Here is a 25,805-nt window from a genome sequence, read left to right as displayed (position 1 = left end):
AGGCCCGGCGGGGCGGGGCGGGGCGGGGGCTGCGCAGCGGGCCGCCGCCCCGCCGTCGCTCTCGCTCTGGGAGAGGGCGGGTGTCGCGCGCGGCCGCGGCGCCGCTCCAGCGTCCGCTGCCAGCCCCGCGCCCGGCGGCCGGCAGAGCTGCGGGGAAGGGCTGCTCTGCATGAGCCGGTGGAGACCCGGTCCCGCGCGGCCGCGGCCGGTCCCGGAGGCGGGGCACCGTTGGCACGGGGAGCGGACGTGAGCCCTCCCGCGGCGGCCCCGAAGGAGCGGAGCGGGCGTCAGGGACAAGGGAGACGCGGCTAACGTAATTCATCGCGGCTGCCGAGGGCGGCCCGGCGGCGGGCTGTCACGGGCGAGGGGGCGGCGGGACCGGCGGACGGAGCGCGCGCCGCCGCCTCGGCGGGTTCGCGCCGCGCCGGGGCAGGGCGGGGCGGGGCCGGCCGGCCGCGGTCTCCATGGCAGCGCGCTGCGAGCGCGTGACGCGCGTGCCGCGGCCAATCGGCGTCGAGGCAGCTGAGTGACAGCCGGCGGCGCCAGTGGCCGGCAGCGCCTTGGCGGGGCCGCCGGAGCTGCCGGGCGGCCGGAGCGCGGAGCGGCGGGGGCTGGGTGAGCGCAGGGCGGCGGGCGGGGGCGGGGGGAGCCGAGCCGCGCCGCGCCAGGTCCGCGGGGAGCCGGGCGGCACGCCACGCCACGCCGCTGGCCGCGGGTCTGGCGGGCCCAGTCGCCGCTGCTGCCTTCCCAGGCCCGCTGCGGCGCCGCGCCCGCGGCCCTTCCCTCCGGGGGCCCGCCCCGCCGTGAGGCTCTGGCCTAGGGTCGCCCGCCGCGGGGTCGCCGGGCCCGCTCCGCGCCCGTCCCCGCCCCCGGAGCGCCTGTTGTGCCGCGGCCGCTGGAGCTGCGGCTCTCGGTGCGCGCGGGGCCCGCCGCGCCGGCCCGGCTCCCGGGCGTGAGGGCCGCGATCGGGCCGAGGAGCCGTCCGAGAAGGGCGCCGGCCGCCGCTCCCCCGGGAGCCGAGCGGACCTGAGGCGTCCAACGGACAGTGCTTCGCCAGAAAAAAATTGTTTAGCGCCTTAAACTGAGTTTCGGCCCAAGCTTCGGGAGTGGCTGGCTGCTTTCAGCTCACTTGACTGATTTACAATAATAAAAAAGCAGTTCTCTCTTTTTGCCTGTTGCTATCAGTTTCTGTCTTTGCTAAGAGATGGTCTCTACCCAGCTGCGTTGGAATGTGCAAGATAAGAGGCCGGTGTTGTAGGCTTAGTGTTTTACAGATGAAATGCAGCCATGGAAGGTCTTTGGAGGAACGTAGAGATGGAGAATCTGAGCCACCTGGTTCTTTGGTTTCTCCAGTGAAGTACATTTCTCTCTGCTTGTTACATGAGGCAATGTAGAAAACTCTGCGTAGCCCTCAGGTTGGACCCTGCTGTCTGCTACCCTTTTGTGCTGCTTGGTCAAGGAAGCTGTCTTCTCTGCACACTTGTCCAGTTAGTTGCTCTGCTAACATCACTTCTACCTTTTGTTTGGCCTGTTGGTACCACGATCTTGGGACTTGCTGAGAATTGACTGGGGTGTTTTGTTGCATCCACAGGTTTCAGAAGCTGCAGCTATTTGCTTGTTGACTGGGGGATTCTACCAGGCAGCTTTTCTTTTTCATGGAATGTTCTTTCATCCTCCTCATTTTCATTCTGCCTGCAGCACACTTTGTTCTCTATCTGTAATGAAAAGAAGATTGAGTTTGTGAATAGGGGAATTCTGTTTAAAATACTCTAGTTGTTTTAGTTTGCAGCTTCTCAGAAGTCTCTTGAATAGTGTGTTATTAGTGGCTCTGCTGATTTCTTCTTGCCTTGCAGCTACCCCTACACCACTGCTTTGTATGAAGGAACTGGCTCTGTAGAAGCAGAGTGAATTCCTCTTTGATGGATTTCAGCTTGGCTGCTGTCTCCCCGTATAAAACTGTGAGAATTGCTTACATGCTGTTGAGAAGAATGTGCTGTGAGAGACTACTAAGTGACTAATAATCACGACTATGCAAAATTGCAGTCTGTGCTTCTTTCCAAGAGCTTCCGAACAGTCATTTTATCAGATATATCACTGGTGCACTGCAAAATATCCATTGTAAAATTTAACGTCTGTTACGTCTCTTGTCTGCAGACATACAGTGAAATCTGTCAAAGGATGCTTTTGACAGACAACCTCGTGTTAAGAGGCTGACCTGAAGTACCCTTTGTATTTGTAGTCCAGCCTTCATTGTCCTCTTCTGGAAAGCTGCTTCTGCTGAGCCACTGATCTATGTGGGTCCTTCAAAGGGTTGTTTGACCCAGACTGCCTGAAGGGTTTCCTACCTTTTTTAATTCCTACTTCTCTGGGTTCTGCTCAGCCAATTAATTTTGATGTTCGAATCTCTTCCTTGGTAGGCTTATGTGGTATCTGTTCCATGGTGCTGCTGTGCAAAGAAACAGTCCTTAAGCTCTGTTCCTTTCACTGCATGTTTGCTGTGCCTCGAATACTGATTGGAATAGGGAACATGGTTTCCAGTCATGAGTGGGTGCTCATTTATGGAAGATGTTTGGGGCAGAAATAGTCTAACGTATCATGGTGAGTTACTTTCTGAGTTTGTATGCAGTTGAAAGCTTTTTTTGAGGTACAAAGGTAGTGTAATACAAAATGGTTTATTACTGTTTTCAGTAGTGAAGGTATCAAGGTAGAGTGCATTGCCTCTACAAGCTGTGGGCCAACCTCTGCAGTACTTTTTTTTTGGTGAAACAGGAGACTTTATTTATATGGCACTTAGGGACATGATTTAGTGGTGGACTTGGCAGTGTTAGGTTTATGGTTGGACTTGATGATCTTAAGGGTCTTTTCCAGACTAAATGATTCTATGATTTCTGCAGAATTTCCCATAATATCAATGTTTTTGTTTTAATGTACACTTCCTCTCCCTGAATGATGTATGTTCTTTGCAAGGGAGAAGACAAATTAGAGATTTGTAAAGGCTTCTACCTACAGTAATCTGAGCATCTTTGTTTTGGCATATAAAGTACTGTATTTCCTTGTACTCTGCAGTAGCAACTTGCAATGTAAGTTGCAGTACAAATAGAAGACTATGACTGTACTGCAAGAGGCTGAAGGGAGAGGTGGTAATTAGATGCTAATTACTCATGGGTATATTAGTTAAAAGAGTTGCAGATTCAGTTCTTAATAGTCAAGGAAGTAATCTTTGAGCCTTGCCTCTTCACTGTGTATTTGCTGTGCCTTGAACACTGATTGGATTTAGAAGGTTTCTAGTTGTGAGTTGGTTCACTTGTGGGAGAAATAATTATCTGTTCAGTTCTTGCAAGCCAGTCTGATTAGTGGAGGTGATGTGGGCTTATGCCATATGACTAAGATTTCTCAGGCTCTCAGGTTTAGTCCATCGTAGGCTTTAGTTGCTGGCTGGAGAACAGTGAGTGGAAATCGCATACCATTTGGGAACTGCCTGTCTGTTTCTAGACTTAATGGATTGAAACCTGTATATCCTGCAGATCTGGGGGTGTCGTGCAAACGGAGCACTTTGTCTGGGGACTATGTACAGAGCTGTGCTTCTTGTATACTAGTAATTGATGAGTTATCTCTGTTTTGAGCTATTGCTGCAAAAGACATTTGAAAGTCTAAATTATTTATTTATTGATTGATTGATTTTAGAGAGTGTGTGTGTAATTCAGGAAAAGGAAGTGAGGAAGACATTCACAGTTTTATTAGGTTCATCTGTCTCTTTGCAAGACAGAAGGATTAGGTAAGCTCCCAATTCTTATAGCTGATGCTACAGAATACATTGGTTCAGCAGGCTTTCTTGCTTCTGCCTTGTCTCTTTATTACACTGTACTCGGATGTTAGAGAAAGTCAGATTTTTAGGATCAGGAGGGACTCTTCCAACTTGCAGTGTGGCTTGCTTGGCAGACTTTTCCTATCCTTAGAAATAGCAGGTGTTGGGCATTGACTTGTGAACGGGCTGAGGATAACTGGTATAGGTAGGCTTGCTATTGATACTAACCCCAATAATAAATGCTGTACAGGGGGCTGCAGTCTTCTAAGTATATCTGGGCTCAGAGCATTCCTGTCTTTATGCAGATTCCTAAGTGCTTTGCTCTGCTTATGCAGTGAGGCAAGGTGCTATTCTGGTCCTGGGTTCCTTATGCTTCATTGCCTAAATTCCTAGTTTACTTTGGACAAAAGAAGACTAACTGCTTCAGGATGAGTGTAGAAGAAAGGAGTAGAGTCCAATTTACTGATTGTAATGGGTATGAAAATAGCAGCAGCAGCTGTATATGTGTTTAGGGCTAGAGGCCTCTTGAGAACATATTTGCTGCAAGTTAACATGTCTCTCTTAGCAAAGAGTAAATTGTATGTTTCCATCTTGGAGTGAGAGAATAGAACACTGATAATCAAAATCTGTGAAGAAAGGGGAGTATGTTAACACATGCTCATGGGATTTGGAGACAGTGTTTCCATGGGACAGCATACGCTCAGTGCTTTCTGTTTGTGAATTAGCCTAGCTCTGTGCGCTGCAAAGGCTTCTTTGAGACACTAATTTAATTGAGCTCTCACATGAGCAGTCTTCCATTGTGTGACCTCACCTTGTCCAAGCTGGAGTTTTTTACCTGATACACCTTCTCTGAAGGGCAGGCTTTCCTCTTTGTTGTGAAGGTGAAAGTGGTAAAACTTTTATCCAGGGCGAATCTTGGAGTGGGAGATGGCTTGGTTGTCTTCCCTCCAGGATTAGGAAGTAAAATATCAGGTGTTGTTTGTGTAACTGCTTGACTCTAACTTGCAATTTTGTATGACAGGAATCATATAAATGCTTCTCTATCATCACCCTGGAGACCTGCTCAGCCTGATTGGTGCACTGAGTCTGCTGCTTTTCTGAGGCCAACTCTTTCTTGATATGTTAGTCTGAGCTAATGCTGTGCTGCTTCTCTGAAAGGTTGGAGATCTTATTTTAAGAAACTGGCAAAGCTGAACCATACTTGACTGGCACTTTCCTGCATGAGATGTGTTTAGTCTTACAGTCATTTTATGGGTTTTAAGAAAACGTAAGCTGCTCTTGGGATTGATACTAAAAAGGAAAGAGAAGGCCGGAAGGAGTACTGGCTGTAACCATCTCTGTGAGTTGGGATAAGCTGTGCATTTTCAGAATATCATGAAATTCCAAATCTTGCTTGCCAGATACTTTCCAAGGGGTGGAATGGTAGGGTGGACAAAGTCTGGCGGTTGTGGGAGTGGAGAAGGATGGTGTTCCTGTGCACATGCAGTACCAATCTCCCTTTTGGGTTGGCTGAAGCCCCAGATAGCTTTGGAGTTCAGGCTTCCTGGATTCCTGCAGGAACTGCAAAGACCATACACATGCTGAGCATAGAGCAAATTGAGCAAGGCAGCTTCACGAGGGCTTTTCATGGTAAACAATGCCTGTTTTAATAGGGGAATGTCTAATTTCTCTCTCCAGCAAGTGCCTTCATTGTAAAGCAAGTATCTCTGGTCTGGTGGAGACTTGAGGGCAAGGCTAGCTGTAATGATAACACTGAGCATTTGCAGGAATTGCTATGAAAGAAATGCTAAACTTGCACACCTCATCCTCAATTCCAGCAGGCAGGAGTGATGATAATGTTGTGACTATCTCAGAAGGCTGCACCAGGAGATCATAGCATTCTGTTTTCCTAGGTGAGGAAGCTGCCTCAGTTGGAGTGAGAAGATAGCCAATGGGGGCTGATAAAGGGATCTGTGTGTATACAAATGCAGAGAAACATTAGCGCACCTGAGTTTTCATATCTCTCCATGCAGTGATACCAGTCTCTGCGAGGGAAGGAAGAGGCATATGAGCTTCATTGATTGAGATCATCAGCAGATCTCTAGGTCAACATCTTATACAGGCTAGGCATACACGCCTTTTGTGGTAGACAGCTGATTTCATAGAAGTTCCCTTTTCCAGGACAGTCATGTAGTCCAATTTTCTGGGCCAGATATCTCTGCAGCTGTTCAGTCTTTGCTGATCTGAGGAAAGTTCTCTCTTCTTTACTTGCCTTGCATCAGGAAAATTCCAAAGGCTGGTTTCCCTTCAAGTCTTAGCCTGTCTTAGCATCACTTTCCCAATTGATAAGGAAGTTGGGGAAGTATGTTAATTATGAAACAAAAAATGTCCCTGCTTAGCACTGTCTCATCTCTATTCTGGGAAAGGGGGCTTGCGTTGCCTCAACAGGAGAAATAGGAGCTTCCATAGGAGCTGGGAAATTGTTTGGATGCTTACCTTCTCATTCGGGTTATGGAAATTGAGTCTCGGGAGGAGTCCTTAAGGACAGGACTACTTCTGTGTCTGGCCAGATCTCATTTTTGGCAGCTTGAAGCCTTTGTTCCTGAGAACTGCTGATGGGGAGGGTTGTCTCTCTCCCTTGTGATTTTCTCCCTACGGCACTGTGGGGGAGAGCAGGGCTACTCCTTCAACCCAGGAGAGGATTAAAAAGGAACTGAACAAGTACATTTCTTTACAGCCTCTTACTACCAGATGAAGCACAAACCAGCATGTCTGACAGCTGTCTGGGACCAAACCCTGAACACAAGCTTATGCTCTAAGGCAAATAAAGGAGTGAAAGGTAGACCTCCAGAGCAAACGCTGAGTTAACTTTACTTCTGTGACGGATATTCATGTTTAGATTTATGATGTTATAGGAAGGGAATGGGATAAAGCTAGCTGCTGCTACTCTGCCTGGGAGCCTGTTTGGGTATCCTGAGAGGATCAAGGTATCTGAGAAATATGAATGGGGCATCAGTAAACACCAGGCCACAGGAGGGAGGCTACCTGGACAGTATGTTCCCCCTCTCATGTATGGAGAGTAGCTGACCCTAGAGAGCTATTGCTTTACTAGTCTTGTAAACTGACCTGGCAGTACACAGTGGGTGGCAAATGGAGCTTTGCTGATCAGAGTGACTCTCCTTCTTGTGTGAGTATCCCAACAAGCTCTCAGAAGTATTCCTTAGGTGATAAGGTTGGGCATACAATTTCACAATGTGTTGTTTTAGTATGAGGCCTTTATCTCTGGTACACTGGATGTTTTGTCCCTAGTAGGCCCAGCAAACCCTAAGACTGGTCTTACATAGTGTTTTGAAGCTTGATGTTAGATGCAGTGTAACAATTGAAATAGTTTTTGGAGCTCCTCACTGTCCTTTCTCTTAACAGGTGTGTGGGTGTATGCTGTTGTAAAGGCATCTGGAGGAGTCTGGAGCAATGCCACCACCTTCGGACATTGTGAAAGTAGCTGTTGAGTGGCCAGGTGCTAATGCCCAGCTGCTGGAAATAGATCAGGTGAGACCTGGTAATCAGATGTGGGAGGAAAGGCACCACAACCTTGATACTGGAATGTGGGAAGCATAGAAATAGGCAGTATTCCTTTCTGGTTGAGAAGAACATTGCTACTGACGACTTTCTCTTTCTGTTCTAGAAAAGGCCTCTTGCATCCATCATCAAGGAGGTCTGTGATGGGTAAGTAGTTCTCTGGGAACTCTTGTGGAGAAAGTCTGACCCCCTGACAAATCTTGCTGGGGTACTGTGGAATGTCTCTGCTGACGGTCAATGGGCTGCTAGCCCGATCCATGCTGCCTGCTGCCGGTTTTGGCCATGAAATGGGCCAGGGTTTAAAGTGGGAAGAAAAGGATCTCCTGGAAAACAGAGGCTTTGCATCTTTATTCCAATTCTGAGTGTGTGCATGTGTATGCCCCTAGGGTCATTGTCTCTGAGGACTGGCCCATCTTGCTGTTCCTGAAGTGCAGGCCTCTTCAGACATTGCACAGAGTTTGACTTAGAGTAGGCTGAAGTCCCATCCCCCCCTCAAGAGGAAGGTGTTTTCTCTCCTCTTCAGGAGACCTAATTTCCCATGCTAAAGCTTTGCTTGAAAGTTCTTTTCCACCCTCCTGGGATCAAGCTCCTGTTCCTAATTGAGAGCCAGAAGAAAAAAAGGAGGAGGAAGCTTATGTATCCTTCTTCTTCCTCTGCCAGGTGGTCGTTGCCAAACCCTGAATACTACACCTTGCGGTATGCTGATGGTCCTCAGCTGTACATCACAGAGCAGGTCAGTGTGAGAGGCAGCAGTTTGCTGATGTCCTGTGCAAGAGTGCAGAATGCCTTGGACTAGTGTCATGGAACAATACTGTCGCTAATCCTTGGGGGGCCGCGCATCTCTGCTATCAAAAATACTCAGACTTGAATGGTGTCATTCAACTGAGGAGACTTGCACTTCTCCCTTTGCATGCTGATAGGTGTGAGGACCCAGTGACTCAATTCAATACCCTCAGTAGGGTTGTGTGGTATAGGAACCCCTTTACTTGTGCGTACAAATGTGCACTGTAGATCCAGTTGCATTCTTTTCCCCCCACTTTTCTGCAGTTTAAAGTTTATGTTTTCTTTCAGACTCGCTGTGACATCAAGAATGGAACTATCCTACAGCTGGCAGTCTCCCCGGTAAATGCTTCCTCACATCCCTTTTTCTCAGTAGCTATCCTCGTATGACAGGCTGTTCCTTGCCTCAGCTTTTCTTTCTGGATCTCCCCAAATTGTAGCGGGCTTGCCTTTCTTGCTGCCCATTCTGCACAATGAGGCGCACACTCTTGTTTTCCTTCCTGGTTGTGGTGTGTATCTTTCTTTGGATGCTCTGCCCTTTTATAGGACTTTCATAGGACTTTCTGTAAATAAATCCAGTCTACGTTTTTATTGCATCTCCTGGATTAGCATATTGTAAAGCACCTGACAGACACATTCTCAATATGAGTGCAGTTAGTATTATCAGTTGGAAAGCAACAGTACTGCTGACTTAATGCAGAAATTAAATTGAGAGACAAATTTGATGAAGAGAGGGTTTTTCCTAGTGAATTCTTGCTATTGTGACCTCAGCAGTTGTCTTGCAGACTTGCTGCAGCTTCCTTTTTATTGAAATACTTAAACCCTTTTTGTGCAAGTGTCATGGCAAATAGCAGAAAGTGAGTAGGACAAGAAGAGGTTATTTGGGCAAGAGGTGGTTGAGAGGATATCATTGATCTATGTCTGAGAAATCTTACAGAATGTTGTGTGGATACACACAATGAGCTTGTGCTTCTCTTTGAATCTATGAGAGATTTTTTTTTTTTTCACATCATATTTCTTTAATGGTCTCACTCCATATTTCTCTATCCACCTCCACTCACCTCACCAAGAGGAAAAACAAGCATTTAGTCTAACATGTAAAATAGCATTCTACTTGCCTCCTGCTTGGCTGTAACTGTTGCTGAGTGCAGCCTTTTTTTAGTCTATCTTAGACTTGCTGACTGCTGCTACTTACCCTGTCATTGCTGATATCTCTCTACCCTTGCTGTGCTCTCTCTGCCCATCCATGGACTTCTGACAGAATGCTGATGCTGGCAGAACTCAGTCTGCAGGTGACTAGTCTGCAACTGGCATCATCCCTCTTTCCTCCCAGTCTAGGGCAGCTCGCCAGCTGATGGAGAGGATCCAGTCGCACAGTATGGAAGCCCGACTGGATGCCATGAAGGAGCTGGCTAAACTTTCAGCAGATGTGACCTTTGCCACAGAGTTCATTAACATGGAAGGGATTACAGTGCTGACACGGCTTGTGGAGAGCGGGACCAAGCTTCTGTCCCAGTAAGTTTCCTGTATTCCAGGACTCTGGAACAGGGCCTCAAATAAGGGGCTAATTTTGCTTGCTGAAGTGGCATTAAGCACCCAACCTCATAGCAAATGCCAGTCTATTAACTGAGACAAAGTCTTTCTAGCCATTTGCTAAACCTCATGAGGCAAAAGAGGAGACATTTATGATGTGTGAAACTTGCATTGAAAGGTCACTTTGATAATTTAAATTACTTTTATTCCCTTTCTTGTGGTCGTTATCTCCTCGAGCAGTTATTCATCTGCCATCTAAGGGAGGAGGTATCCTATGAAAAACCCACATGCAGTTGCACACAAGAACATTTCTGTAGAACTGGTGGCATGTATGTGCCAGTCAGCAGCAAGCATGTTGCTGGCTCTTCTATACATGGTCAGTACTTTTTGACCTGCATGATAAGAAGAGTTGCTATGAAGGCCAAACGTCTGTTTATCTTAGGGAATAGAAAGGGCTAAGGAATGTATAGCAGAGAAAGTATCAGTCTTCAGTCTCCAACAGTTTTCAACTTTTGGGCTTCCTGAGCAGAAATTGTATCTCTTTGTTTTAAGAACATTTGGTGTTTCTTCCACAGATTTTTCTTCTTAATTTTTCATCAATTTATGTTTTTGACATCTACAGCACTGTGTGGAAATGAAGCTCCACAGTTACTTGTCCTATATGAAAAAAGATACTTCCTTTATTTTAAACATGTCACCTAATATTCATTTGGTTCCTGCTATGTATTTTGTTACGAGAAATTGTAAATTCCTCTGTCTTCTCCATACCATTCATAACCATATAGATCTCTCTCTCATATCAACCCTTAGTCATGCATTTTCTAAGCTGCAGTCTTAGTTACAGTGCTAATGGACTATGGCAGCCATTCCAGAGTGCTAATCATTCTTTCCATGCTTCCCCTAGGTCTTAGCTATTTCCAGTACTACTGTGATGTTGTGGGGAAATTTTTTTGTAACTTTTCATCAGTTTGAAACCTGACCATTTAATTTCTACCCTTTTGTTTCTTGTCTTTCAGTCAGTTATTAATGCAAGAAAGGGGTTTTGTTTTTACCCTTCAGCAGCTGAGTGTTTTGGGTTTTTAAAGATACATTAGTGAAGCACCTCATAAAAAATCTTCTTCAAAGTCCAGGAGTTGTGCTCAGCTGTTCTTGTTTTGACTTACTGATTTGTTCAGAGACCTCTTCAGTATTGTGGTGGGTTAACCTCAGCTGGCTGCCAGCTGCCCACCAAGCCCTTCCTCAACAGGACAGGGGAAGAAAACAAGATGAAAAAGATCATGGGTTGGGCAAAACAGACTTGACTTGGAGAAAATTAATTTATTTGTTGCCAATTAACAAAGACACAAGTAAAACCGCCTTCACTGCATCCCCTTCTTTCCGGACTCACCTTCACTCCCCGCTCTGCCTCCTCCCAGCACCGAGCTGCGCAGGGGGATGGGGAATGGGAGCTGCAGTCAGTCCATCATACTTTGTCTCTGCTGCTCCTTCCTCATCACACTTTTCCTCTGCTCCAGCATGGGGTCCCTCCCACGGGATACAGTCCTTCACAAACTGCTTCACTGTGGGTCCCCCACAAGACACAGTCTGTCAGAAACAGACTGCTCCAGTGTGGGTCCCCTGTGGGCCGCAGTTCCTGCCAGAAAACCTGCTCCTGCATGGACTCCTCTTGATGGGCTGCAGCTCCTGCCAGGAGCCTGCTCCAGCAAGGGCCCTCCGCGGGCTGCAGCTTCCTTCAGGCCATCTCTACCTGCTGCAGCGTGTGGTCCTCCACGGGCTGCGTTGTGAATATCTGCTCCACTGTGGTGGTCTGCGGGCAGCAGGGGCAACCCGTTTCACTGTGGTCTCTCCACAAGCTGCAGGGGAATCTCTGCTGCAGCACCTGGACCTCCTCTTCCCCATCCTCCTTCACTGACCTCAATGTCTGCAGGGTTGTTTCTCTCACATGTTCTTTCACTCCTCTGCCACAACTGCTGTGCAGCATTTTTTACCCTTTCTTAAATATACTTCCACAGAAGTGCCACCAGCTTGACTGACGGGCTCAGGTTTGGCCAGTGGTGGGTTCATCACAGAGCCATCTGGGACCAGCTGTGTCTGGCACGGGGTAGCCCCAGCCTCTCCTCACAGTGGGTGCCCTGCAGCCCCTGCCACCAAAGCCTTGCCACATAAACCCAATACACATATAGATGTGAAACATAACTTCCGCCTACAAAAGCCATAGCAATTCTTCCCTGTTAAATATTTATTTTTCTTCTAGTGGTATTATTCTTTTATTATAGATTCCCTCTATCTTTCTGGTGACAAATACCTAAATGCCTAATACATCCTTCAGATTCCTGCCTGAGTTCTCTCTAGAAATTGCTGTTATGTTTGCCACTTTCTGCAGAGCACAATAAGTAGTTTGGCAATGTTTTGGTTTTACCATGGTTCCTTTTGAATTCTTCAGTGAATATCATCTGGTCCTGGAGATCTGTTTTTTCATACTAATGGCTTGTTCCAGAACATCTTCTAGTGATGTTCAAATGACAGATTTGAAGACTTTTCTTCTCTCTTAAAAACAAACAAAAAAACCTGCAAAAAACCAAACTCCGATCTGGAAGTTTCCCCATGCATATTCACGGTGAACTCTGATGCAAATAATTCACTTGGCTTTTCTGCTGTAGTTGTTCTGTTTCATTGAAAGCACTTTAAAAGGTCTTGATAACTTATTGTTGTAACATTTATAGGTCTTCTATTTTCTTACACATTAGCAACTAATATGTTTTCAGCATATTTTGCAATCTTTCCCTCTGTCTTTTTTACCTTTCTGTCTTGTGGTTATGTATTAAATTTTCCACAGCTCATGCTGTGCTTTTGTTTTGTTTCAAGCCAGGCCCCAATATTTACAAAATGACAATTTTTCTTTGTTTTTCTCTGATGTTAAAACGTGTTTGTTAGGTTTTTGTGTGTGTGTGGAGGGGTTATTATTTCCAAAGATTTTTGCATGTTTTGTGATATAAATTTACTCTGGAGCTCAAATCTGACAGCAGTTGAAAAACCTAGCGTTTGCAGATGGTTTTAATTTTCAGTTGATCAGCTTAAAAAGCTTTCCCCTTTTCAAGCTGGTCTTTTTCTAACTGACAGTCATTGTAGTGAATATGCTGAGTTTTGCTGGGTTTTGGTTGGGTTTGGTTTTTTTCCCTTTTTAATTTGTTGAATTTGAGTAGCAACACTTTGCACTGCTCAAGAATAAATACTGCATTGCTGCTTCTCCTGTTATTCCTTTGACTAGCCAGGTACTGATCCAGGTGGTTGTGAGTCTCTGGTGACAGGACTAGGGACTTATTTTTGCTAGCTTTAATTTGTGCTTGTAATCAGGAAAAATAAAATATGATTCTACAAAACAATAAAATTATCTTCATAAATGCAAATACTTTATTGCTCCCCCAGCTGCCAAACTGTAGCCTGTTTTATTAGGAGAAGGTGGTGACTTTTTTCTCTTATCCAGCTTACTCAGCTGGACAGGCTTCTTCCTTGCTACCAGGTATCTTTTAACTGCATTCTTGATTTTCTCAGTTACAGTGAGATGTTGGCTTTCACCCTGACTGCCTTCTTGGAGCTCATGGACCATGGTATTGTCTCTTGGGACATGGTCTCAATAACTTTCATCAAACAGGTGAGTTTGGGTAAAGTGGGTGAGTGGGTGCTATTTCTTTTCATGCTTTAATGCAGCTTCCAGAAAGGGCAAGATGATTCTGAGAAGCTGAGTACTCATTGAGAGCACAGTGCACCCAGCTTTCTGAGCCCTGTCTCCCTTAGCTTGTCTCACTCACCACAAGGTTTCCTGGATAGGCACCTGTTGACCTGCTGGTTTATCTGTTTTTAGATTGCAGGGTATGTGAGTCAGCCTATGGTAGATGTCTCCATCCTCCAACGATCCCTAGCCATTCTAGAAAGCATGGTGCTAAACAGTCAGACTCTGTATCAGAAAATAGCAGAAGAGATCACCGTGGGGCAGCTCATTTCTCATCTGCAAGTGTGAGTGTCCACCCAACAGTGGTGTGATTTAAATCAATTGTATGAGTATCTGTTAATTTGAAAGTACATCCTTTTATATTTAAAACACTTAAAGAGGCTATTTTTACAGTATTACTGATATGATGTCTTACTTGAACTTCAGGTTTTCTAACAGATTTTAAAAAAAAAAAATTAAGATGCTGGAAAAGTATGTTCTGTGTTCTGGAAGCACCTAAGCACATGAGTATTTGTCTTGAACAAAGATATTTTGCTTTAACAACTACAGAAGTGTGTTCAGTGTTAGGACCAAACCTGCATTTTACTAAAATAACTTCCCAAAGCTTCTGCATTCAGTCATCTGTCACCTTCACCCCTCTTTAAATTGTCTCCCGTAGAATCTAAGAGCTCATAATCTTCTGGTTTTTGTCCTTTGTATTAAGGAAGAAAACAATGGCTTTTCTTGCTTTTTTTCCCCATCTCCCCTTCCTCTCTTTCCAAATTAACTGACGAATTAATACCTGGCTTTTAAGGCTGTTTGTGTACATCAGTTCTACTCTTCCATAAAAAAAGAAGCGTGCATTTGTCAGAGCATTAAGTAGTTTTTTGGGTTTTTTTCTCAAGCCTTTTAATTCTGAAAATCTGGAAAAGCACCATTGTGAATATGATTACTATTCCTTAATCAATGAACAGTAGTTTAACAAAATTATAGTGCAAACAATGTATTGCATCAATGTCACTGTGTGCTTAGAGTGTTTATACATTTGAACTTGGTTAACAGAAAAGCTAAACAAATTCTCATGAACACTGCAGCAACTTTGTTCTGCAAAGAGTATATGTTCTTTCAGCTTTATAATTTCTGTTTTAGTAAAACACAGGTTTGGTCCTAACACTAAACACACTTGAGCAGTTGTTTAAGCACAGTATCTTTGCTCAAGACGTACACTCGTATGCTTAAGTGCTTCCATAACACAGAAGGTTGCTGAAGAAAGTACCTATGCAGGGAATATTGTAGAAAGGGAGGCTGGAGAGCGAGTCAGAATTTGCTGGTGTTTCTTTGGCAAGACTATCAGGAGGAAGCAGTCTTTAGCAGAGGATAGGTTCTGGAAGAAGCTTGGAGGCCCAAGGACAACCTAGGATGATGCATGAACATTTGCATGTTTGAAGTACTGCAGATTGACCAAAATGAAGAACATTTGGAAGGGAGCAATAAAAGAAGGAATATCATTCTAATCCACATATATGCCAGGGATAAATGCCGAAGCGTGGAAAATAGCTATTTAAGCTAAAAGATGTTTTAGCTTTAGATATTTTATAAAAGTTTTCATTTTTTTTTATATATATATATATAAAAAACAATATTTTTTTTTTAAAAAAGTATACACACACACAAATTCATTTAGGTGATGCAATGGACTTCTGTTAATCAGAAGAGTTTGAAGTTCTGCAGAAGTCTCCCAAGAGTGTATTGGGTCTTGCTGAGACAGAGTTTATTTTCCTCATAGCAGCCCTCATAGTGCTGTGCTTTGTATTGGTAGCTAGCAAGGTGTTGATAATACACCAGTGTTTTGGCTGCTGCTGAGCAGCGCTCCCACAGCATCAAGGCTGCCTCTCCAACATTCCCCCCTTGCCAGTAGGCTGGGGGTGGGCAAGATCTTGGGAGGGGACATAGCCAGGATAGCTGACTCAAACTGACCAAGTGAATATTCCATACTGTATGGCATCTGCTCAGCAATAAAACCTAAGAAAAAGGAGGTGGGGGGCATTCGTTATTACAACGTTTGTCTTCTGGAGCAACTGTTATGCATACTGAAGCCCTACTTCTCAGGAAGTGGCTGGGCATCGCCTGCTGATGGGAAGTAGAGAATAAATCTTTTTTTTTTCCTTTGCTTCTGTGCACGGCCTTCGCTTGTGCTTTATTAAACTGCTTTTATCTTGACCCACGAGATTTTTTTTTCATCTTACTTTCTCCCCCGTCCTGTCCTGCTGAGGAGGGGAGTGATAGAGCGGCTTGGTGGGCATCTGGCATCCAGCCAAGGTCAGCCCACTACACAGAGTAGTAGTATATCAAGAAACAAAACTGGATTTGATAGAGCATCAAGATGGGGGTGGAAAAGAGTGTGATCAGCATTTGGAAGCTTATTCAAAACATCACAAGTGAAACCACATGCTGTGCATGATCTAGGAAGGGACTAAACACCCTTTACTTGAAGAAGCTTTTCAGTGAAAATAAGAAAAAGACGTGTGGGTTGGGCCAAAATACTGAGGTTGGAAGGCAATGCCATAAAGAGAGGCATGCTTTCCCCTTAGTTCCATTTGCGTTTGGTGGCTTCCATTGACATAGGGGAGAAAAATTACGTGCTCCATATAAGTTTCTAACTGTATCCATATAACAGACTGCAGTATAACCAGGCTTTACAGTAATAGTTTCAGTGCTGGAAACAAACTGTGGTGGTGCTGAATTCTGAGCTCTGCTAGGCTGCAATCTGCACTATCTTTGGAATAATGGAGCTATCAGTCAGCAATTTCTGTTAGCTTTTTGCAGGCCTTACGAAGAGTTGGATGGCATGCAAGTAGATTACCTGAATCCTGCTTGTCCGTTGAAATCCAAGATAGCTGCAGTAAATGTTGTTATGATGCCGGTAAAGCAGCAAGCTGTAATGTTCTATACTGTCTGTTCTCTTATGATCCTCCCATTTTTGTTTCTGCAGCTCAAACCAAGAGATTCAGACATATGCCATTGCCCTGATCAATGCCCTTTTCCTGAAGGCACCTGAGGACAAGAGACAGGTTTGTTCTTGCTTTTTGACTTTAAACCTGAATAATAGTTTCTGGCTGGCTGTTTATGCCTCAGAAATCATATTGTCTGGGCAAGGCAGACCTTGGACCTTGCCAGGAACCTATAGCTGTTTCAGTGTGGCAACATAGGAGTAAAAGTACCATCCCATTTATAATGTGTTCTGGAGCAGCACATCTGTGTTTAGGAGATGCTCAGAAAGCAATCTGAAAGGCCTCGAGAGACAGAAAGTAATCCTTTATACAGCATGGAAATTTTTTTTGAAGAAACTTAATTCCATATGGGAGAGGTAGGCTGTGTAGAGTCCTTGGGGTTGTATGTACTTACTAAACAAACACCCCACCTCCACCTCCCCGCAAAAAGGGAACTTTCTTAAGTCATAGGGGGATATTCCCAGTGGCAAATGTGAGAAGTGAAACACCTGTCCTGCTCTGAGGAAACCCCCAAGATCTCAGCTACATGCAAGATGTGCATATGTCTGTATCGTGTAGCTTTGCTGTGTTAAGCCTTTCTTCTCTATTGCCCTGTTTGTGCCTTATTTCTGGACTCCGAGCTAAATCCTGTCTGCTTCTCTTTGTGCCTTTTTTTGCTTTCTGCCAGCAGGACAAGCTGCTTAACCCACTAGACCTGCCCATCACTGTAAGTAACTCAAGCCTGGGGGCTGGTCATGCGGAACTGTAGGCATGTTAGCTTTTCTCCAGTTATGCCTCCTTGTATCTCGGAGATGATGCATACAGGCTTCAGATAGTGGATGAGCCTAGGGAGAAGGGTGGGAGGACTCATGGGGATGTACTCAGATTGTGAAGGGGAGAAGAATCAGTAGCAGGAGAAGTCTTGAATGACTTATTGTGCACACAAGATAATAAAGATGATTGTAAAAGGAAACTGATACTACCAGACTGACCAGGTGAACCAATTTTAAAACTGGAACCAGTTCTTTAGCAGTCTGGGTCTCTTTAAACTTACTGCAGCCTGAGTTTATACCGCAAATCTCGCTTGAGTTAATGAGTTTCATATCTAGCTGTATCCTTCTGAAGGTAGAGCTGTTTGTGAAAAGCAGCCACAAAACTTAGTGCTGATTAGGGGCTAGAGCATACATTCTGTCTAATCTGTGACTTCACCCTTATGGGAATTGTACTCCAAGAATGGTTTTTTTGCCCCGTGCTATCTCCACGGGAATTGCCACTCTTGTTAATAGGTTGATTTTGAACCTTCTGTATCTTGAGATTCTGGTATGTTTTTTAGATTTTCTGGGTGGCACAGAGAACATTCCATTTTTGCCAAGGATGCAGTGTCTTCAGAGGGGAAATTATGGTCTCACTAAATGTTACATCGTTTCTAAAATTAATGGATATGCTTAACACATGAAAATAAGGAAGAACATACTCTTCTGTTGGTAATTTGGCCAAGATACTAAACTTCCCAGCAAACAAAATTCCAAGTTTTTTTTCACTTCCCACCCCCCCCCCCCCTTTGAACACAATCCACGTGACTACAAAGGGCCATGAAGGTGATCAAGGGACAGGAATATCTTTCATATGAATAGAGGCTGAGAGATTTGTGATTGCTCAACCTGGAGAAGAGAAGGCTCAGGGGGGTCTTACCAATGTGTATAAATACCTGATGGGACACAATAAAGAAGAGGGAGCCCAACTCTTCTCAACATTGCCTGCTGACAGAACAAGAGGCAATGGGCAAAGCTTAAAACCCAGGGAATTCCACTTGAACGCACAAAACAAAAAAAGAAAAAACAAACCCAAATTAATATGAGGGTGATCAAACATTGGAACAGGTTACCCAGAGAGATTGTGGAGGCTCCATCAGTGGGGATACTAAAAACCTGATTGGACACGGTTCTGGGCAACCTGCTCTGTCTGAGGTTGCTTGAACCAGGGGAGTTAGACTAGATGATCTCAAGATGTCTCTTCCAACATAAATGATTCTGTTATTCTATGACCCCATCAAGCAGCAAAGTGGGCATTATTGGACACTCAGCAGAATGTAGATCCCTTAGCAGTGGTTAGGCTATGTGCGTGCTCGTGCTTCTTACTATGCTATTTAGAATTGTTTAATTGTCTTTGTCCTACCCACTGTTTATCTGCTTCAGTCACCTGTTACTTCATCCCATGTACAAACTAATTCCTTCAGAGTAAGGATTCTTTGTGTTGCATGCATGAACAAATCCTAACAGCAGGCCTTGTTCTATTCTCAGTAGTACATCTCACGAATCATAGTAAAAAATAATGACTCAGAGGGCAGTGTGTTACCTCTGAAACCACTTCCTACTTCATCTACATGCTTCTTAGATATCTTCCACTCAAGCACTGACTCATTTTGGTTGTAACATGAGCGCTGCTGAACTTGCAGCCATTACGGCTTGGCTATCAGCCAGCATATCACTTTCTTGGTTTAGGAGGTTTCTCTCTGGAGCAAAAGTGATAATAGGGACTTGGAATGAGGTTAATATACACATTTTACCAGACTCCTTATAAAGTCTGGCAAGCGCAGTGTTGATATGAGCAGTTGCAACAGTCTTGGATTGCTCAGAACGTACAGCTGATTGAGTGCAATTGTCTAAGACTGCTCATCTGCTTCCAATTCTCAATCTGCACTGCACAGGAATGTGAAGAGATCTCAGGCTGGCAGTTCTTTTGGACTTCTTCCAGACAATGTATTGTATTGCCCAACAGATTTTTCTTACCCAAAGATTTTGCTTATAACAGCAAAATTCTAATAATATGCCATCTTCACATTAGCCCACATTAGTGGGCCACTCTCCTAGCAGGTGTGATGAGATCGCTGGTATTTTAAAAAGCATGTATTCACAATTTACAAGGAAAGCACAGGTTAGATTTTTGCAGGTGCATGTGCAATTGGTCCCGGAACTGAAGGCTTTTAGCAGATACTTGCATCTGCTGTGACTGTTTGTCATCATAATTTGATGGTTGGGAACCCTCCTCATCTGGGGAAGGAAGCCATGCAGTAAAGAGGGAAACTGGAAGCTTTCCTTTAAGCATGAAAATTATTTACCCTTTATTTTTGTAAACTGAAGTGCTTCTGCAAATTGTCCTTAAACTGACTTCTAAACACCTCTTTAGGAACTGAGACAAAGGAAATGTAAATTTCAGAGGGAGAGTCTTTGAGAGGGAGGAGACCTGAAAACTACATCCTCTAGCCCTTGTTATCTTGGGTGTATATCTAGGTATAGAAAGTTGTGAAATCCTAATTGAAGGAACATCTTGTAATGACAGATTTTTCTGGGCAGCCCACAGTATGCTCCCTGCTGCTATATCTCCTGATATTGAAGTATCATTAGATGTCCAATGTTAAGCTAAATTTTCTTCTGTTCTTTGACTACACTAGTGCCTTTCTCCACATTAATGATGTTTTGTAGGGGAGCCATCCATGAGTTGTGCCATGGTAAAGATGACCCTTGCATCCCAACTTGATGCTGGCTTTGTGGTGAGATGCCATGCTAAATTGGACAGTCTGTAGTAAAAGCACTTTGTTGTGTGCCAGTGCTATCGCCAATTCATAGGCTTCCTTCTTTCTCTCCTTTCTGCACAATGTGGGCTTTTTGTTTATATTTCACTCATGTTATTTCATCTTTAAATTCCACCACAGGAAATGGCTAATGCATTTGCCCAGAAGCACCTGAGGTCTATAATTCTGAATGTAAGTATGTCTGGAATGACAGAGTGCTTCCTAATGTTTGCTCAATAGGGGTTTTACTTGTGCAGAGTGTAAATTCTGCTACCCTCAGGGCACTTTCAGAAAAGTGACTCTTCCAAAGGTGAAATTGGAGCCACTTGTTCAAAAGGGAGTTTGGGATGCTTCTTTCTGCTGTTACAGAGCATTATCATGATGCTTCTGATGGAATATGGAGGTTAAACAGGTGAATCTTCATGTACATGCAGCCTGGCATATGGCGACAGCTAATACCTCAGTTTTTGTGTTCTCTTCATTTCTATCCTATCCTTTATTTTGCAGCATGTGATCAGAGGAAACCGCCCGATTAAAACAGAAATGGCACATCAGCTGTATGTGCTACAGGTCCTGACCTTTAATCTCCTGGAAGAGAGAATGATGACCAAGATGGATCCCAATGATCAGGTCACTATTAGAGCTGAGTAAGATCTGATAGAATAGCACGTACAAGGGGCCTTATTCCTGAGCTCCTTAGCTCCATAGAATTTGCAGTAGAGGGCACATAAAGTTTCAAAGCCACCCCTCACATTGTAGTCCTCGAGATTAGGGTATGCTCATGACTATCCTGCTGTACGCTGTGGGACTTTTACAGATGTAAGTGGTCACTGGAAGCCATGTATTCCTTTCTCGACCAGTGTGATGCCAGCTGTCAAACTGATTACTCCGCCTCTATGGAAGGCACATAATTTTATCCATTTCCTTGCGGTATACAAAGAAGCTGGGCATGTTTAAGGTGTCTGTTACTCAGTTCTTAGATGCATTGTAGTCTTGAGTGAGAAATGCCTTAGCATTATCTGAATGCCTGGAAATTGCCTTTAACTAAACTTGGGGCAGTTAAAGGAAAATGCAAACAAATATTTTGCATTACCCAATATACTGAAACTTGCCATTTTGAAATGGATTGCCTCTTCTTATGTAGTGTTAATGACCTTTGGCATCTCTCTGTATTCACTGTGTGAGCTCTGGAGAGAGAGGTGGGACTGTGCGTTATGTGAGAATACTCCCTAGTGATTGATCACACATTACCATTTCCCTGCCTTCTGTCCTTCAGGCACAGAGAGACATCATATTTGAGTTGCGAAGAATTGCATTTGATGCAGAGTCTGACAGCAACACCGTCCCTGGCAGTGGAACAGAAAAACGCAAAGCCATGTACACCAAGGACTACAAGATGCTGGGATTCACTGTATGCATCTAGAGAGAGTGCTGACTGTAAAGCATGTAAAGGCAATCTAAGCGATCTCCATCAGAGTTGTGGGAAAATAAGAAACAGAAATAGCTGTTTGCTTTACCGTACTTCTGTATCAGAGTTTTAGAAATTCAGCTACGCTCAGACTCCTAGGGAAGATCATTATGAACTTGCTGATTGGTTAAATGCCAGGGCTCATTAGGTGCATTCTCTGGAGATACTTACTTACCATATGCACCTATTCTATGAAGAACTTGGAATCAGCCTGTCTTCTAGAAAGTTTGGATAGCGTCAGCAGGTGTCCAGGGTTACCTCTTGGATAAATGTGAGGGAATGCTTGATGGACAGGCAGTTGTAAAATTCATTCAGAAAAGGTTCTCACACAGTTTCTTTGAGCTAATTTGTTTGGGTTCTTTCTACACTCTCTTTTCACAGAATCACATCAATCCAGCCATGGATTTTACTCAGACTCCTCCAGGGATGCTGGCATTGGACAATATGCTCTACTTGGCTAAATTTCATCAGGATACCTATATCCGGGTAAGTGGAGCTGCTGGTTTTTGCAGATACCAACACCTCAGCAGCTCTTAGTGTGTGTGTTGGATCCTTTTCTTGTAGATTGTTCTGGAGAACAGCAGTCGAGAAGATAAGCATGAGTGTCCCTTTGGGCGCAGTGCCATTGAGCTTACCAGGATGCTTTGTGAGATCCTGCAAGTTGGGGAGCTCCGTAAGTACCATTTATTACCCCAGCTTTCCAAGTTGCTGGGCTGATGTTTCTGGAAGTAGCTTACAGGCTGACCAATATTCACAAGCATTTGTACCTCAGTCTCACTTCTGCCATGTAAGGGGAGCTTGGAGTTGCAGTGTCAGTGTGCCAGTGATAATACCAGTATTGGGGTAAAGTAAGAAATCTTGTCCTGTGCACTCTGGCTGTCCTGAAAAACTGACACAAGCGGAAGGCTTCAACTTCCTGAAGGTTCAGCAGGGTGCTGTATAAAAAAAACACTCTAGACACCATCATGAACTTGAGAAAAGTTTGGTCGCTCTGACAGTCTCAAAACAGCATTCTGAGACAACTAACCACTATAAGAAATTCTACCAGAGGCAGGTGTGAAACAACTGCAAGCAGTCATTTGAGGGCACTAGTATGAAAAGAGCACATGAGTCACAGAGGCTTGCATGGTGAAGCGTGGGGATAGTTGCCATTCCCAATATAGACTGTCCATGGGGAGAAAAGCATTGAACTGTCTTAAGTTAGTACTGTTTTACACCATCAGGTTTCTGTCACTGTAGTGGATTATAGTTACTCTTAGTAGCCCTTGTGCAATACGCTGACATGTTTGTGGTTTCTGTTTCTTCCTGAAGCCAACGAAGGCCGGAATGACTATCACCCCATGTTTTTCACCCATGACCGTGCATTTGAGGAGCTATTTGCCATCTGCATCCAGCTGTTGAACAAGACCTGGAAAGAAATGAGGGCGACAGCAGAAGATTTTAATAAGGTCAGAGTGGAGAAGAGGTATTTTTGTAGAATCTTTTGCAGAATGGCACGTGTTCACTTGGCCTGTACACTTGGTTAAAGAGTACGGTGCAGAAGGTATGACAGGGCATTGACATGGGCTGTAAGGGAGGATAGCCCAGCTTTTATTTGGCATAACCCGAGGTCATTCTTTGTTCTTCTGGATCTCCAAAGTCACTCCAAAGTATGTTGACACTCCTGGCTGTGGTGATTTCACATCAGTTCTTTGCTGCCACTGAGCTGTGTCCTGGTTCCCTTTTGCCATTAAGCAGGCAAGAATGTAACTTGCTTTTCTCCCTGTTCAACCTCTTTAGGTTATGCAGGTTGTGAGGGAACAGATCACACGGGCTCTCCCATCTAAACCAAACTCCCTGGACCAGTTCAAGAGCAAACTGCGCAGCCTGAGCTATTCTGAAATTCTGCGACTACGCCAGTCTGAGAGAATGAGCCAAGATGACTTCCAGTCACCACCTATTGTGTAAGTGCCTAACAAAACAGTTGCCTTCTGTGCTTGCCGTTATCTCCATTTTCTGCTTACTCTTCCATATTTGAATTCCAGGGAGCTGAGAGAGAAAATCCAACCTGAGATCTTGGAGCTGATAAAGCAGCAGCGCCTGAACAGGCTTTGTGAGGGAAGTAGTTTTCGAAAAATTGGAAATCGCAGAAGACAAGGTAAGGCCACAGCGTCTACTGCATTTTTTCATGTGAAGAACTGTAAGCAAATAAGATCTAATGAATTAATCTGTCAGCAGGCGTGTTGCCAGAAAGGAAAGCTGGTTACCTGGGCTGTCTATACCACCCAGTAGTTTGGGATGGAACAGATGTACATCTCTAAGAATGCAGCCATGCCCTCATGAACAGGAAGCAGTGCTGAGGAACTGGGGGAGTAGAGGGATTGGGTGGGGAGACTATAGCATAGTGGCTGTTAAGACCTTATATGAATGATCTTGTTCAGCTTACTCTACTTGATGTGTGTTCCAGAAAGATTTTGGTATTGCCGCCTGGCTCTGAATCACAAGGTGCTACACTATGGAGATCTGGAAGATAATGCCCAGGGAGAAGTGACCTTTGAATCTCTACAGGAAAAAAGTAAGGCCCAATTACTGCTCTGAGCACGCTGTGCAGTGTTCTGTGCTCTGCCATCTAGAGGCTGTTACGAGTACCATCCTAGAGATGAGAGAAAAAGAGCTGTGGCTGAAGCCCTGACTGAGATGAGATCAACTTTTGGTCTTCGCCCAAATCCTTTGAGTGTTGGAATTGCTTGGCATTTCTTATAACAGCCAGCTGTAGGGATGTGTTACTGGTAATGTGTTCTGGAAAACTGCAGTATAGATCTACAAAGGAACAATGCTCAGTTGCAAAGATAAAACAAAGTTCTGACTTTTCCTGGTTAGGATTTCTTGTTTGTGAGTTTTACTTTTTCACTGCTAGTTCCAGTTGCAGACATCAAAGCCATTGTCACAGGGAAGGATTGTCCACACATGAAGGAGAAAAGTGCACTGAAGCAGAACAAGGTAAGTGCTCTCTTTTTGCCTGTAATTAATATCCAGTGCTATAGAGTTGAAGACTGAAAGCAAGCAACAGGAGCAAATGGTCTTCCACACTGAAGGTGTATTGTTTACAAAACCCATCTCATATCTGGGCCTTTTCCTAGTACTCATTTGTGATTGCTAGGTGCTGTGAGCGTAGTCTGGTTGTGCTATAGGCTATTCAGAGTTGGTCAGAATACTGAAACGGGAAAGTGCACTGTGCTGCAGCAAGGCAGCCTCTGTTGTTGGGTTAGCAGGTAGGAGGAGCTGTGATGTTTTGTTCAGTCGATGAGTGAAAGATTCTTTTCCCTTCAGGAAGTGTTAGAATTGGCCTTCTCGATATTATATGATCCTGATGAGACCTTGAACTTCATTGCACCTAATAAATATGAGGTAAGAAACACAGCTGTTAAGTGGTAGCATATAAAGCAATTAACTTCAGAGATTTAAGAAGGATCAGTTGCTTCTCATTAAAGGCTTGAGCAGGATGTCTCCCACCAGGTTCATTCCTAGAAAACATTGCCAATACTTGTTGTGAATCTTCCTTCCCCCCCCCCAGTTATCTTTTGCTTTTTAAAAAAGAAGAAAATTCCTCCACTAATTCCCCTTAGTCTGGACTGCTGCTTTCTTTCTTCCTATGCAGTCAGCTGTTCCCTTCCCCCCATCCTGTAACATACCAATGCCTTAAAGAGCTTTGCTTTTTCTGTTGTTACGCCACAACAGAGGCTCTTGGCCCGCTCCTAGAGCCACGGGGTCATGATCGCCTCTAGGCTTCTAACTTCCCTTGGAAATCTCTGTGGGCACTGTTCTGGGGCTGGGGTTAACTCCCTCCCACGTTTCCTATTTTGGAGCCATACAGGAGTATCTAATTGTTGCACGGATGGAAAGATTCAACATAACCTATCATTTTTGGCCAGAGTTGCGAATGATCCTTTTATTTTTTTCCACAGTACTGTATCTGGATTGATGGGCTTAATGCTCTCCTGGGGAAGGACATGTCCAGTGAGCTGACTAAAAGCGACCTGGACACATTGCTGAGCATGGAAATGAAGCTGAGGCTCCTGGACTTGGAGAACATCCAGATCCCCGAAGCGCCGCCGCCCATCCCCAAGGAGCCGAGCAGCTACGACTTCGTGTACCACTACGGCTGACGGGGCCGAGCTGCAGGGCCCGCTGCCGGGCAGCGGCGGGCCGGCGGCGGGAGGCCGGCACTGCTGGACCTGGGGCGGAGCCGGCGCTGAGCCGCGCCGTCCGACCGCGCTCCGCCGCTCCCGGTGCCGCTGCCGCTCCCGGCCGTCCGCGGCGGGGCCGCCGGCCTGCCGCTGCCGGGGGCGGGGCGGGCCCGCGCCGCCCGACTTTTGTACGAGTTCCAATAATAACCAATAGCGCTCCTCTGC

At 44.9% G+C, this 25,805-nt stretch overlaps 2 protein-coding genes across 8 annotated transcripts in view; one reads left to right on the top strand and one right to left on the bottom strand.

The window, feature by feature from the left end:
• The window catches only part of SNRPB (small nuclear ribonucleoprotein polypeptides B and B1), a 29,193-nt gene that overhangs the window by 3,350 nt on the left and 38 nt on the right, over positions 1 to 25,805 (bottom strand). The gene's annotated exons all lie outside the window — the stretch shown is intronic.
• On the top strand, positions 74 to 25,799 carry ELMO2 (engulfment and cell motility 2). 7 transcript variants are annotated; one of them, XM_075022380.1, is made up of 23 exons: positions 74 to 313; positions 6,522 to 6,623; positions 7,208 to 7,333; positions 7,470 to 7,510; positions 8,024 to 8,096; positions 8,435 to 8,485; positions 9,477 to 9,658; positions 13,229 to 13,328; positions 13,539 to 13,690; positions 16,378 to 16,456; positions 17,067 to 17,102; positions 20,088 to 20,138; positions 20,454 to 20,576; positions 21,223 to 21,357; positions 21,796 to 21,900; positions 21,979 to 22,087; positions 22,726 to 22,862; positions 23,194 to 23,357; positions 23,439 to 23,551; positions 23,861 to 23,968; positions 24,311 to 24,393; positions 24,724 to 24,801; positions 25,359 to 25,799. In XM_075022380.1, exons 3-23 carry the CDS (start codon positions 7,256 to 7,258, stop codon positions 25,557 to 25,559), a joined length of 2,199 nt encoding a protein of 732 aa, XP_074878481.1. In that variant the 5' UTR covers positions 74 to 313; positions 6,522 to 6,623; positions 7,208 to 7,255; the 3' UTR covers positions 25,560 to 25,799. The 7 variants fall into 7 exon arrangements, with proteins under 7 accessions (XP_074878481.1, XP_074878484.1, XP_074878487.1 ...); XM_075022382.1 differs by lacking the exon at positions 74 to 313 and adding an exon at positions 574 to 615; XM_075022383.1 differs by lacking the exon at positions 6,522 to 6,623.

Source organism: Buteo buteo, chromosome 2 (genome assembly GCF_964188355.1).
Source record: "Buteo buteo chromosome 2, bButBut1.hap1.1, whole genome shotgun sequence".
NCBI classification, from domain to species: Eukaryota; Metazoa; Chordata; class Aves; order Accipitriformes; family Accipitridae; genus Buteo; species Buteo buteo.
Note: the sequence above shows the minus strand (reverse complement) of the source record. Positions and strands in the feature narration are given on the sequence as shown.